This window comes from Oncorhynchus tshawytscha, linkage group LG26, assembly GCF_018296145.1.
Source record: "Oncorhynchus tshawytscha isolate Ot180627B linkage group LG26, Otsh_v2.0, whole genome shotgun sequence".
Lineage (NCBI taxonomy): Eukaryota > Metazoa > Chordata > Actinopteri > Salmoniformes > Salmonidae > Oncorhynchus > Oncorhynchus tshawytscha.
In genome coordinates this window covers 10,317,092-10,330,790 of record NC_056454.1, presented here as the reverse complement: position 1 = coordinate 10,330,790, position 13,699 = coordinate 10,317,092, and the positions used below count along the sequence as shown (strand labels likewise).

The 13,699-nt window shown below is 40.2% G+C and overlaps 1 protein-coding gene across 5 annotated transcripts in view; it reads left to right on the top strand.

Annotated features, from left to right (window-relative positions):
- pms1 (PMS1 homolog 1, mismatch repair system component) overlaps positions 1-13,699 on the top strand; it is a 61,286-nt gene that overhangs the window by 26,167 nt on the left and 21,420 nt on the right. For all 5 annotated transcript variants that reach the window (XM_024388809.2, XM_024388808.2, XM_024388807.2 and 2 more), the window contains 2 exons: positions 8,905-9,381; positions 10,348-10,478. In XM_024388809.2, coding sequence (XP_024244577.1) covers positions 8,905-9,381; positions 10,348-10,478 — 608 coding nt within the window. The remainder of the gene's footprint in view (positions 1-8,904; positions 9,382-10,347; positions 10,479-13,699) is intronic.

Below are 13,699 nucleotides of genomic sequence, written 5' to 3'. Positions count from 1 at the left end.
TTTTACTAGGATTAAATGTGGAGGAATTGTGGAATTTTCAGGAATTGTGAAAAACTGCGTTTAAATGTATTTGGTTAAGGTGTATGTAAACTTCAGACTTCAACTGTGTGTGTGGGGTGTGTGTGATTTGCAGGTAGAAATGTTCACGTTTAACCTTTTTTTGTTTCCATTGCTTCAGTCTTTTAACTGCGGACTTTGGCTTTCCTTTTGCGAGGGCAAACCGGAACTCCCGATTTCTAACACATATGGACCCAGAACTTAATCGCACAGCTGACCAAATTACGTGAGATTCTAGTTCTTGGTTGATTACACACTTTTGTTTTTGTAGAAAAGTCACTGCCAACAAACACTTGTTAGTATCTATAATGTATAAATAGCCCACACTTAGATGAGACCACACAAATATTTAACTAATGATTAGTAAATGTTTTATAAGGAACAATATTAATCATCTTATGAATCATTATTAAATACTTTAAAAGTTGTTTATAAATGTGGGAATAACCAGGTTACTAACATTTACAAATGAGTAATGATTAATCATTTATGAATAAATGATTTACTAATTCATAAATAAATGCTTTATTATGTGGAGCTATTATAAAGTGCTATCAATATTTTGAACATTTTGCAACTTTGGGGAATTACACAAATGTTGCACATCTTACATTTTGTGACCTTTTTTTAATTGCCTTTCCACAACTGAGAGGATAAGATTTTTCCGCAGTATCCATACCACAGTACACTGTAATAGGGTCTGCATGACTCATGATTCCGCACAAGGGAACTCACCTTTGTGCTTTCCTAACAGTGTAGAATTATTTTAATCGAACGTATCAAAGATGAGCAATGCATGTCGTACTACCATTCTCTGGACTTCTAACAACATCCAGATACGCTTTCACAGGCCAGTAAATCCAGACCGAACAACATGGAATAACATCATTAGCCTCTACTGAATTTATCGTAGATTACTGCATACCAATTGAAAGGATGGAAAATGTGTATCAGCATTAGCCTACGTGTGGAACCTATGTAAAGGTATGGACGAGTGTATGGAAAAAGACATCTGTTTTAGAATCGCGCCATGTGTTAGTGCTGTCTTAAACATGAAATAAGAGGAGGCAAATATTTGGCTCTTTTCGACGCTGCTGTTAAGTGGCACGCCACTTCTAGGAATCGTTATCGCTCTCGCATGAACTTTAGTAACACAGGTCAGTTGCATGTGTGGATGCAGTGCCATAAACCCATAGGGTTATTTACTTGGAAGCGTGTGGGAATGGAAGTTAGCAGACCCCCCCCATGCTTGATGTAGCTCTTGCAATGTTTTATTTGTTGTGATTATATGAAGCAATAGAATGAGGAAAGATAACAAAAACCCTGTCTGTCTTCCAGCTACCAGATCCTCCTCCAGAATCCCTGTGCTAGAGAAGCACTGGCTTCTTATTGCACGCACTAATATACTTTTGATCCTCTCTTATGAAAGCCAGGCTCTAAATGCAAACATTGTGTTACCTAATAATGCAGTAGCTTGAAACATTGAGTATAGCACGGTCCACTGTAGTCGGTCTTAGCGGACACTGTAGCTGCTGGGAGGATTTTTGAGGATCTCTCCCTTATTTCCCATGTGTGCACTGCATAACCAACACCTGGCTGCAATCTGAAACTGCACACTTTATCCAGGGAGACTTAAATTGCCTTACTGCTTTACATCGCTGTTGTGTAGGTGGACCTTTGTCTTAAGGCTGTACTGTTTGGGCTTCCAGAAGGTACGGCGTTGGTAGAAGGTGATTTACAGTATAGATGGACACTTTTTAAAATTGTTTTATATAGCAACGCTGACAATATTACTCCAGAATTTTGGGAGCACCCCAAATTTTTCTCTGTCCCCTGAGCTCCCCACAAATGCTCCTTTTGGAGCCTTTCACATTAGAATACTGGTATCGCTTCTGCACTTCACAAAAGTTTACAAACTTTAAAAGGTAAACTTTTTTTGGACCGCTTTTAGCTTATTTTTAATATACTTTCTCAGAAACGGAGACGTGTCCCTCTGACAACAATGATTTGCGCATTCTGAATTGGGTTCAATTACTTTTTTATTCTGTCACCCTGGACTGCCGTTTCCTGTTTCACTTGTGACTGTTTCCTTAAATTTAAACGGGGTGTTTCAGGGCATAAACGACTCAGGCAGATTGACAGTAAAATGGGATTGGTTTCTTTATTTGCCGACTCAATACATTAACACACAACTTGTGAAAGGAAGTGCCAAACAGGTGCCAAACATAATGCGGAGAAAGATGTGTGTTTTTTGAATGAATGGGGTTTCTGGAGCTAAACTCTTATTTTAGTGTATTGAACCAATATCTGATCATACTTGGATACAAGCAGTAGTTATTGCTTTCAAGCATGTTATCGCTACTTTAGCCCTAACCTCTAGCCTTGAGGTGACTCAAAAAGTTTGTATTGACAGCAGCTAGCAAACCTCAACACACTGCCACTGATGTTAATTGGCAGGAATGTGGACAATTCCAAGTGGAAGGTCAAGACTGGATATTTTAACAGTCCCCCACTTCCATTTTGAGTGATTCACCTCCCACCCCCATCTGACTACTAGTAGCAGATGTTTTTCATCTTGACATTTTCTGCACATTTTCTAAGCTATGATTTACTGCATGTCACTGGGACCCACTTAGATTCACTAGAGTAAATTGAATCAAGATTCCATATGTGAATTTAGGATATTTAAGTGGCCGCAACTTGTGACACCTTCAATAAACCTGCACTACCGGTCAAAACACCTACTCATTCAAGGGTTTTCCTTTTAATTTGACTATTTTCTACATTTGTAGAATAATAGTGAAGACATCAAAACTATTATATAACACATATTGAAAAATGTAGTAACAAAGTGTTATAAAATATATTTAGATTTGTTTATTTGAGATTCTTCAAATAGCCACCTTTGCCTTGATGACAGCTTTGCACACTCTTGGTATTCTCTCAACCAGCTTCACTGGTCTTGAAGTCCACTGACTAGTCCCATCCCAAACCATTTCAATTTAGTTGAGTTCGCAAATCCAGATTCACTGTCCTCCTTGGTCAAATAGTTCTTACACAGCCTGGATGTGTGTTGGGTCATTGTCCTGTTGAAAACCAAATGATAGTCCCACTAAGCGCAAACCAGATTGGATGGTGTATCGCTGCAAAATGCTGTGGGTGCCATGCTGGTTAAGTGTGCCTTGAATTCTAAATAAATCAGTGTCACCAGCAAAGCACCCTCACACCATAACACCACCACCTCCATGCTTCACGGTGGGAAATACACATGCAGAGATCATCCGTTCACCCACACCGCGTCTCACAAAGACACGGCGGTTGGAACCAAAAATCTCAAATTTGGACTCCAGACCAAATCACAGATTTCCACCGGTCCAAGCAAGTCTCTTCTTATTGGTGTCCTTTTTAGTAGTGTTTTCTTTGCAGCAATTCAACCATGAAGGCCTGATTTCACGCAGTCTCCTCTGAACAGTTGATGTTGATGTGTCTGTTACTTGAACTCTGAAGCATTTTTTTGGGCTGCGATTTCTGAGGCTGGTAACTTTATTGAGCTTATCCTCTGCAGCAGAGGTAACTCTGGGTCTTCCATTCCTGAGGCGGTGCTCATGAGAGCCAGTTTCATCATCACGCTTGATGGTTTTTACGACTGCACTTGAAGAAGCGTTCAAAGTTCTTGAAATGTTCTACATTGGCCGACCTTCATGTCTTAAAGTATTGATGGACTGTCGTTTCTCTTTGCTTATTTGAGCTGTTCTTGACGTAATATTAACTTTTTTTTTTAACCAAATAGCTGTCTTCTCTATGCCCCCTACCTTGTCACAGCACAACTGATTGGCTCAAACGCATTAAGAAGGAAAATTCCACAAATTAACTTTTTAAGAAGGCACACCTGTTAATTGAAATGGATTCCAGGTGACTACCTCATGAAGCTGGTTGAGAGAATACCAAGAGTGTGCAAAGCTGTCAAGGCAAAGTGGCTATTTGAAGAATCTCAAATATAAAATATATTTTGGTTTGTTTTACCCTTGTTTTGTTTTTTTGGTTACTACATGATTCCATATGTGTTATTTCATACGTTTGATGTCTTCACTATTATTCTACAATGTAGAAATAGTAAAAATAAAGAGATCCTTGAATGAGTAGGTGTTCTAAAACCTTTGACCGGTAGTGTATTAACATTCCCGTAGATGAATTGGTTCTGAATGAATAAGCCAGAATAATTAATTGTAAAAGATTAGGGCTTTACGACTAATAAGCTGAGCTTGCAAACTGATATGCAGTGTGTAATTAAGTGATAATGCCCGAGAAACTGGTATTTTGATGATATATTGGCACAGGTGTTAGGGCTGAGAAGAAGTCGAGGGCCGGCAAACTGTGCCAATATGTGACCAACTGGCTCGATTCGGCCTTATGTAGCAACATTTTAAATGGTGCTTTTTAGATTGGATAAAAGTACACTCGGAGCTAGAAAATTCTATATAATACACTACAGTTGAGGAACAATAGGAAAGTAATTCTGCTTTGAAAGTTGATTTTAACCTCACGTCTGAGAAAAGTAAATTCAACCTGTAGTGTCAGAGTGCGCTCTCGGCATTTGTAAACGCAGAGCACTGTCAGATTGTCCATTCATAAATTCAAATTTGGAGCGTTCAGAGCGCACACAGTACGCTCTGGCTGAGGATTAGGGTTGATCCGAGCATTCTGACCTAGCCAGTTAGCTTGGGTGCTTGACTGCTGTTAACATTGGCTAACTTGCTAGCTACTTCCAGACACATACGAGAACAGCTCATTCTGACCATTTTACTCGCCCTCTCAGAGCTGGTTAGGCTGTTTTATGTTATCCAGAGCGTTGGTGACTAACTGTGCTGCTGGCAACAATTTAATTGCGCTTTTTTGCCAACATTTACTTACAGTGGCCATATTCAACAGGTGCTGAGCGTTCATAAATTTGTCAATTATTCTGCACTCTGGCACTCTCAGATGAGTGCTCTGAATTCGGGGTAGATAGCCAGTTGTCGAAGTGACATCATGAACATTCCATTGAAATGGTTACTTGCATAGTGGAGTCTTTTTATTTAGACGTGTAACTAGTTAAACAATGAACCATAATCCCAACTCATAATGTTACTACCCTGCATGAAGCTGCAGGTAGCTAACCAACCAGGTTCAATGTTAGCTAGCTAACATTAGGCTATAACTAGCAATGCAAATGGCACTGAGATACATTTATGATCTGTGTAGTAATATTATTTGTAACGTTAGCTAACGATCCAGCTAACTTGAAATGATTTTCTGACAAAATTAGAATTGTTTAATATCTGAAAATGTAGCTTGCAAGACCATCTTCTCCCTTTGTCACGGATGCCATGGTTGCCCTTAGTTTGAAGATGTAATCTGGAGACAGGTATTTTATACAATAGCCTTTTGTGTGTTCTCTTTTCGACTCCCTCTGCATAATTGCAATCAAACGGCAGAATTTTCTCCCTCCTTATCTATCATACTTTAATTCAACTGGGCATTCCACTGATCTCAACTCTGTCCTCCAGAAAGGGGAGAGCAACATTGTTGATGCGCGACATACGCCTAATATATATATATATATATATCACACACACTTCGAGGGCATTATATCTTTAATACAATGGGTTACCAACATATTCAAATAATGATTGACATATTTTCATTAAACTTTATTTTGATTTAATTTATTCATACTATTTCATCCTTCCACAAGATATAGTTCCGACACAAATTTGCATTTGTTTAAGCTGTTTTCTAGTGACATTTATTTGGAATCATGGCATAGTGGCAAAATGTGCTCAATTGTCAGGACACTGTTGTTCAGAGGGTTACAACACCGCTAACGCAATCACTTCAAACTGAAGCTGGAAAGGCTGCAAACTAGCTGCACTTCATTTAGTTTGATCTTTTTTAAATTTACATTTCTTTATATATATATCCATATAAATGATGCCAGCTGATTCATGATTTTGACTGGCTGAGAAACGCTGCCTGCCTGCCTGCCAATAATGTATACTCCCGACATGTTCTTTACTATGGGACAGCTGGAGATCGAATTTGAATATTGAAACGATGTTGCAAATGTCGGCGAGACAGACCGCAAGGTTTATGCAAATCTCTGCTGTTAGTCTAAAAGAAATGTTAGATAATATCTAGATGCTTTTTACAGTGGAGATCAGGTTTATAAATTGTCTGGCTGGGCTGTTGACACAGTGGATTGCGCAGTCAGATGGAACAGAGTAAATTTGCATTTTAATGTCAAAGATTTAGACAGTGCTAACTTGTGGAATAGACACTGGCTGGAATGTGGTTTTAACCAATCAGCATTAAGGATTAGATCCACCCGTTGTATAATGCACAGTAGCTTACAATAACTAACTTTCTGAGCTTGCTCAAATTTGTAGATAGTTCTGAATTCTTAGATTGACAATTTTAAAGGGTATATCAGTGTTTTTAAAAAGCACTTTCTCACTGATTTGAACAACTAAAAAAATCCTAGGAATAAGCATTTTTGAGTGGAGTACTCCTTTTAACATCTTAAAGATGGTTTATAACCCAGTGCAACTTTGTGCTGCGTCTAGTGAGGTGACGTAGGAGGAATCCTGAATGTGATTGCTGACCAGATCTGGGATAACTATAGTTTTAACTCTGCTTTGTGGAAAGTAACTATTTTTTCAGGGGTGACCAAATGGTTACTTTGGAGGTGACTACAACTACTTGAATACAGATCCCCAAAGATTACTTGAATACAGAGCTGAGAAAGCAACTACTTTTCTGAAACTATTAGATTTGCTACCTTCAACTAAAGGCAGGACTGTATCTTTATCAGGGCACCCGAGTGGCGCAACATCTCAGTGCAAACGGCGTCACTTACAGTCCCTGGGTCGAATCCAGGCTGTATCACATTCGGCCGTGATTGGGAGTCCCATAGGGCGGCGCACAATTGGTCCAGCGTCGTCCGGGTTTGGCCGGGGTAGGCCGTCATTGTAAATAAGACTGACTTGCCTAGTTAAATAAAAATGTATACAAATCTGGAACTGCATGTTGAAGATGGAATGAATAGAGCACACACAATCTCCTGATAGTCATATTTGATGAACACAATTCTATCTGAACATTTTGTAAATGTCCGTTCTCCTGACTGTCCATAGCCCAAGGTATACATAATCCGTTCAAACCGATGATATTCTGTAAGATTAAGTATAAATAATAAGTTATGCTCAGCTACTGTATGACTCTTTCAACGTGCCGCAAACAATTTATTTGATACCTAAAAATACTGCAGAGTAATTCAAAGCCATTTGCAAACAGCACATTGGATGTTTAGCGAAAACAACTTCGATCCTCTGTCCATCTGAGGGTAAGTGTTCTTGTCTTGTCATCTTTTTTAAAGGGATACTCTCCTCAGAATACAAACTAACATTTTCCACATACCTTGGATGTAGTTGATTCAAGAAGGCAGTTTTGAGATTTCCTTTTGACACTTCAGCCATATTTTGTTACTGTTAGCATTCTCGGTAACACTTAACATTGAACAGTTCTTGTAATAAAATTACTTCTGGAGCAATATTTTATTAGCAAGTTGTTGCATAATACTTTCATAATTGCATTTTAATTGCATTGCAATGAGCTGAGAGTTACCTACTGTACACGAGGAATAGGTTCTGTTCCTTGTTCCGCTTATTATGCATTATAAAGCAAAGTACTATGTCAGGAAATGTTGCTATTGTAATCAGTTACTACACATGCATAAGAACTTGATGTCAAGTGTTAGTTTATTAACCTTATTTCCCATTCATTATGATAATGTATTCCATGTCCCTCGTATTTAAGTCTAGGCTATAGACAGTTGATTGTTTAGCAACAAAGCTGACACGTGTGCAACTGTGGGCCAAAACAGACTGGGTTGTCAAAGGCTGTTGATAACATGTAAACTATATTTAGTCTCCAAATGTTTATTGAAAGCATAAATACATTTGCACAATGAGCACTCTGTCTCTCAAATACATGGTTACCCTTACAATTTAAAAAAAGTTGTAACTGCAGTCGACTGTGGTATTTTGGTTGCAGTAATTGCAGAATAACTGCAGTGTACTGCAAAATTACTGCAGTAAAAAATATTGTTATTTTGGATGCAGCATACTGCAATTATACTGCACCCTAACTGCAATCTTTTTTAGTAAGGGTAGAGTTGTTGCTTAGGTAGCTAGCTAATTTTAGCAATATTAGCATAGAAATGACATCAAGACCTCAAAGTCAGACCGTCTCAATGGCAGCTTCTTGTCATTGTTGCTAGCCATCTGTCAGTTAAGAATCATAACCCACACCTTCCGGCCACATTGATGCGCTTGCTTCATTTTCGTGATTCTGTCTGCCAACCCGTCGATATGGGTATACTAAGATTCATCTCTAAGAGCCCTCCAAACCATGTGCTTATGATAATATGCAGTATTTAGACTAATTAAACTGTTGTAGTTTTTGGTTCTTCATCAAATATTTGGCAGTTATAAAATATATATTTTTTGTTTTCAAATAACTTGCATATATTCAAATAACTCCAAATATTATGTGGTTTTCTGAGAGTTATTCAAATTACTAAATTGTTTTTCTTAGATCTGTATTTGAATGTCAAAGTAGTTTTAGTTGAAACTCTAACTATATTCGACTAAAGTTGGTGTTTTCAAATAAACTACTAAATGCAATTATGTCCTGTCCAGGTCTGTTGCTACATTCTTACAGAGACCTTGAGTGAGATACCTTTGTGTTATGTTGGAGATGATAATATACCATTTCTTAATTGGCTTAATTGGTTTCTGGTCCTTGCAGGTATGAGGATAAGGCAAAGAAACACCTGGAACGCTATGACCTCCAGACCAAACTGGCCTCTGATCGAGATGTGAGAGAGCCCGAGCGGCGGCTCTGTCTGGTCTCCCCGCTGAGTCGGCCCCAGGGCCAGAAACGCAAGGTCCTGCCTTCTAACCAGCCGGTCCTAGACCAACTCTTCTTTTCCCAGCCCCAGAAAAAGAGGAGCCCTGGGCCAAAGCCCTCACAACCACTACCGTTCAGTGTGGTTACCCTCAGGCAGCGGCTTCATCGCCTCTCATTCCAGAGCAACCCAAGACCTCAGGGCCTCCGGCTTGTAAACCGCTTGGCCTCTCAAAGCGCCTGGGTCGTTTTATGTGGTAGAAAGCTTGTGTTGTTAAATCCATTTCGGGTGGAGGAGGCCTTGCTGTTTAAGAGACTTCTGGAGAATAATATACTTCCAGCAGCGAGCCTGCAGAACCCGATACAGTTAACAGATAGGTGAGAAATCTGAGTGATACGTTACCCAACAGTGAAATGTGAACATTGACCCAATCTTGTTCTTCGCTCATAAGTTTATTTCATAAAGCATTGTATAATCTAGTCATTATGTAACACTATCTGGTATCATCTGGTACCTACTATACAGTACTTATAAATGACTGGGTAGAATTGTAATTTTATAATTTATACTGAACAAAAAATATAAACGCAACATGTAACAATTTCAAAGATTTTACTGAGTTACAGTTCATGTAAGGAAATCAGTCAATTGAAATAAATAAATAATGTCCTAATCTATGAATGAAACATGACTGGGCAGGGGCATGGCCTGGAAGGGCACTGACCCACCCACTTGGGAGCCAGTCACACCACTGGGGAGCTAGGCTCAGCCAATCAGAATGAGTTTTCCCCCACAAAAGGGCTTCATTACAGACAGAAATACTTCTCAGCATCCTGCAGGTGAAGAGAGCCCGGGTGTGGGCTGGCATGGTTACACGTGTTGAGGTTGGTTGGATGTACTTCCAAATTCTCTGAAGAGACATTGGCTTATGGTAGACATTCAGTTATCTGGCAACAGCTCTGGTGGACATTCCTGCAGTCAGCATGCCAATTGCATGCTCCCTCAACTTGAGACATCTGTGGAATTGTGTTGTGACAGAACTGCACATTTGTTTGTAGATTTTTATTGTCCCCAGCACAAGGTTATCTTGGTAAAGGATAAATGCTCACTAACAGGGATGTAAACAAATTTGTGCACAACATTTTAGCAAAATAAGCATTCTGTGCATATGAAACATTTTTGGCATCTTTTGTTCCAGCTCCTGAAACATGGGACCAACACTACATGTTGCATTTATATTTTTGTACAGTGTACATGATTACTTTTGGGATCATTGTCCCATGTGGTACCAGGTATAGATTTGTTGTCCTTTGTTAATGCAATATGTGCTTGTCTTTTTTTAGTATCCTAGGGGGTGCTGAGTATACTCAGTCTCTCTGTACAATGGAGAAGGGAAGTCCTGAGCTGAGAGGAATGGCCATCTTCTCTGATCCCAGGCTTGTGGCCAACGGGTTTCAAATCACACTCACTCCAGGTAGGGTAGAATATGAATTAAATAGATTTTCACCATTGGTTGTTTAGTTGACAAATAGCCATATTTAACTTCTTGTAACTACCCATCCCGGATCCGGGAGCTTTGTCATGAACTACAATAATTAGCATAACGCAACGGACAAAAAATATTTTCTAGAAAATATTCATAAAATGATAGTGAAACACAGCTTAGCCTTTTGTTAATCACCCTGTCATCTCAGATTTTGAAATTATGCTTTACAGCCAAAGCAAGACAAGCATTTGTGTAAGTTTATCAATAGCATAGCATTATATGCCTAGCTAGCAGCAGGCAACCTGGTCACCAAAATCAGAAAAGCAATCAAATTAAATCATTTACCTTTGATGAGCTTCAGATGTTTTCACTCACGAGACTCCCAGTTAGATAGCAAATGTTCCTTTTTTTCCAAAAATATTATTTTTGTAGCCGAAATAACTCCGTTAGTTCTTCACGTTTGGCTGAGAATTCGACTGGATATTGCGGTCACGACAATGGCGAAAAATATTCCAAATTAGCTCCATAATATCGACAGAAACATGGCAAACGTTGTTTATAATCAATCCTCAAGGTGTTTTTCAAATATCTATTCGATAATATATCCACCGCGACAGCTGTATTTTCAGTAAGACCGGAAAAATAGCTACCTCTGTCTATTACGCAAAAATTACTCAGAGCCCTCAGCCGGACACTTACGCAATGTAGTCAGTCGCTTACGCTCATTCTTCAACATAAAGGCGTGAAACAACGTCAAAATGCTGTAGACACCTTGGGGAATACGTAGAAAAAGGAATCTGGCTGATAGCCCATTCACTGCTCAATAGGGACGCATCGGAACGCAGAGCTTTCAAAACATGAGTCACTTCCTGATTGGATTTTTCTCAGGCTTTCGCCTACAATATCAGTTCTGTTACACTCACAGACAATATTTTTACAGTTTTGGAAACTTTAGTGTTTTCTATCCTAAGCTGTCAATTATATGCATATTCTAGCATCTTGTCCTGACAAAATAGCCCGTTTTACTTTGGGAACGTTATTTTTCCAAAAATGAAATTAGTGCCCCCTAGTTACAACAAGTAGAACATGTCATCTTGAGTTGAAAACACAAAAGAACAGACACTGGACAGAGGAACTCTGCCTAGAAGGCCAGCATCCCGGATTTGACTCTTCACTGTTGATGCTGAGACTGGTATTTTGCGGGTATTATTTAATGAAGCTGCCCGTTGAGGACTTGTGAGGCGTCTGTTTCTCAAACTAGACACTAATGTACTTGTACAACTGAGCAAGAGGACATCGGGGCCTCCCTCTCCTCTTTCTATTCTGGTTTGAGACAGTTTTCACTGTTCTGTGAAGGGAGTCAGACACAGCGTTCTACGAGATTTTCAGTTTCTTGGCAATTTCTGGAGTGGAGGGAAGCAAAATCCAAACTGGCATCTATTGACACTTTTTTTGGTATACCAGGACCATTCACAGTTGAGCTCACTCAGTTTAGCTGAATGCTGATTGGCTATTATTATTTTTTAATTATTAAGGGAGGCCAAATTCTTGCTGGCTTCCATTGCATTCAATGCTACGGCACCAACAATGTCGTACTCTTTTTGACCAAATCAAATGTATTTATATAGCCCTTCGTACATCAGCTGATATCTCAAAGTGCTGTACAGAAACCCAGCATAAAACCCCAAACAGCAAGCAATGCAGGTGTAGAAGCACGGTGGCTAGGAAAAACTCCCTAGAAAGGCCAAAACCTAGGAAGAAACCTAGAGAGGAACCAGGCTATGTGGGGTGGCCAGTCCTCTTCTGGCTGTGCCGGGTGGAGATTATAACAGAACAAGGCCAAGATGTTCAAATGTTCATAAATGACCAGCATGGTCGAATAATAATAATAAGGCAGAACAGTTGAAACTGGAGCAGCAGCACGGCCAGGTGGACTGGGGACAGCAAGGAGTCATCATGTCAGGTAGTCCTGGGGGCATGGTCCTAGGGGTCAGGTCCTCCGAGAGAGAGAGAAAGAAAGAGCGAATTAAATTCACACAGGACACCGAATAGGACAGGAGAAGTACTCCAGATATAACAAACTGACCCTAGCCCCCCGACACAAACTACTGCAGCATAAATACTGGAGGCTGAGACAGGAGGGGTCAGGAGACACTGTGGCCCCATCCGAGGACACCCCCGGACAGGGCCAAACAGGAAGGATATAACCCCACCCACTTTGCCAAAGCACAGCCCCCACACCACTAGAGGGATATCTTCAACCACCAACTTACCATCCTGAGACAAGGCTGAGTATAGCCCACAAAGATCTCCGCCATGGCACAACCCAAGGGGGGCGCCAACCCAGACAGGATGACCACATCAGTGAATCAACCCACTCAGGTGACGCACCCCTTCCAGGGACGGCATGAGAGAGCCCCAGTAAGCCAGTGACTCAGCCCCTGTAATAGGGTTAGAGGCAGAGAATCCCAGTGGAAAGAGGGGAACCGGCCAGGCAGAGACAGCAAGGGTGGTTCGTTGCTCCAGAGCCTTTCCGTTCACCTTCCCACTCCTGGGCCAGACTACACTCAATCATATGACCCACTAAAAGAGATGAGTCTTCAGTAAAGACTTAAAGGTTGAGACCGAGTTTACGTCTCTGACATGGGTAGGCTGACCATTCCATAAAAATGGAGCTCTAGGAGAAAGCCCTGCCTCCAGCTGTTTGCTTAGAAATTCTAGGGACAACTAGGAGGCCTGCGACCAGAGAGCATCAGATCGATGGCCTACACATACAGACAGGGGGATGCTGTTTCACTGGCTCGAATGCTTTCTCCGGGGAGATGCATTGAGCCTCATGCGAATTGAAAGAACATTTTGAAACACGGAGAGACGAAATATACAATTAACATTTTTTGTAAAATATATTGGTCAGCATTTCCCTGGTCCTGGTGATGCAGTTGGACCCAGTGAAAGTTTGTTGACTTGTTAAAAAGGATTCAAGGTTGTTTAAAAAAATATTTTTTTACCTATTCGATGACTTCACTGTTTTCTTGTTTTCCTGGTCCTATCCTTTCATCTTACTTACCTTCTCTCGCTGGTACATAAAACTGCATTTTACAGCCCACCCTTTCCTTCTGTTAGAAAATGGGCCTTTTATTATTCCTTGATTCAAGCTGTTTAAAGGTCTGAAGGATTGTGCAATTCAATTTAACAAAGGTTGGGCTCAT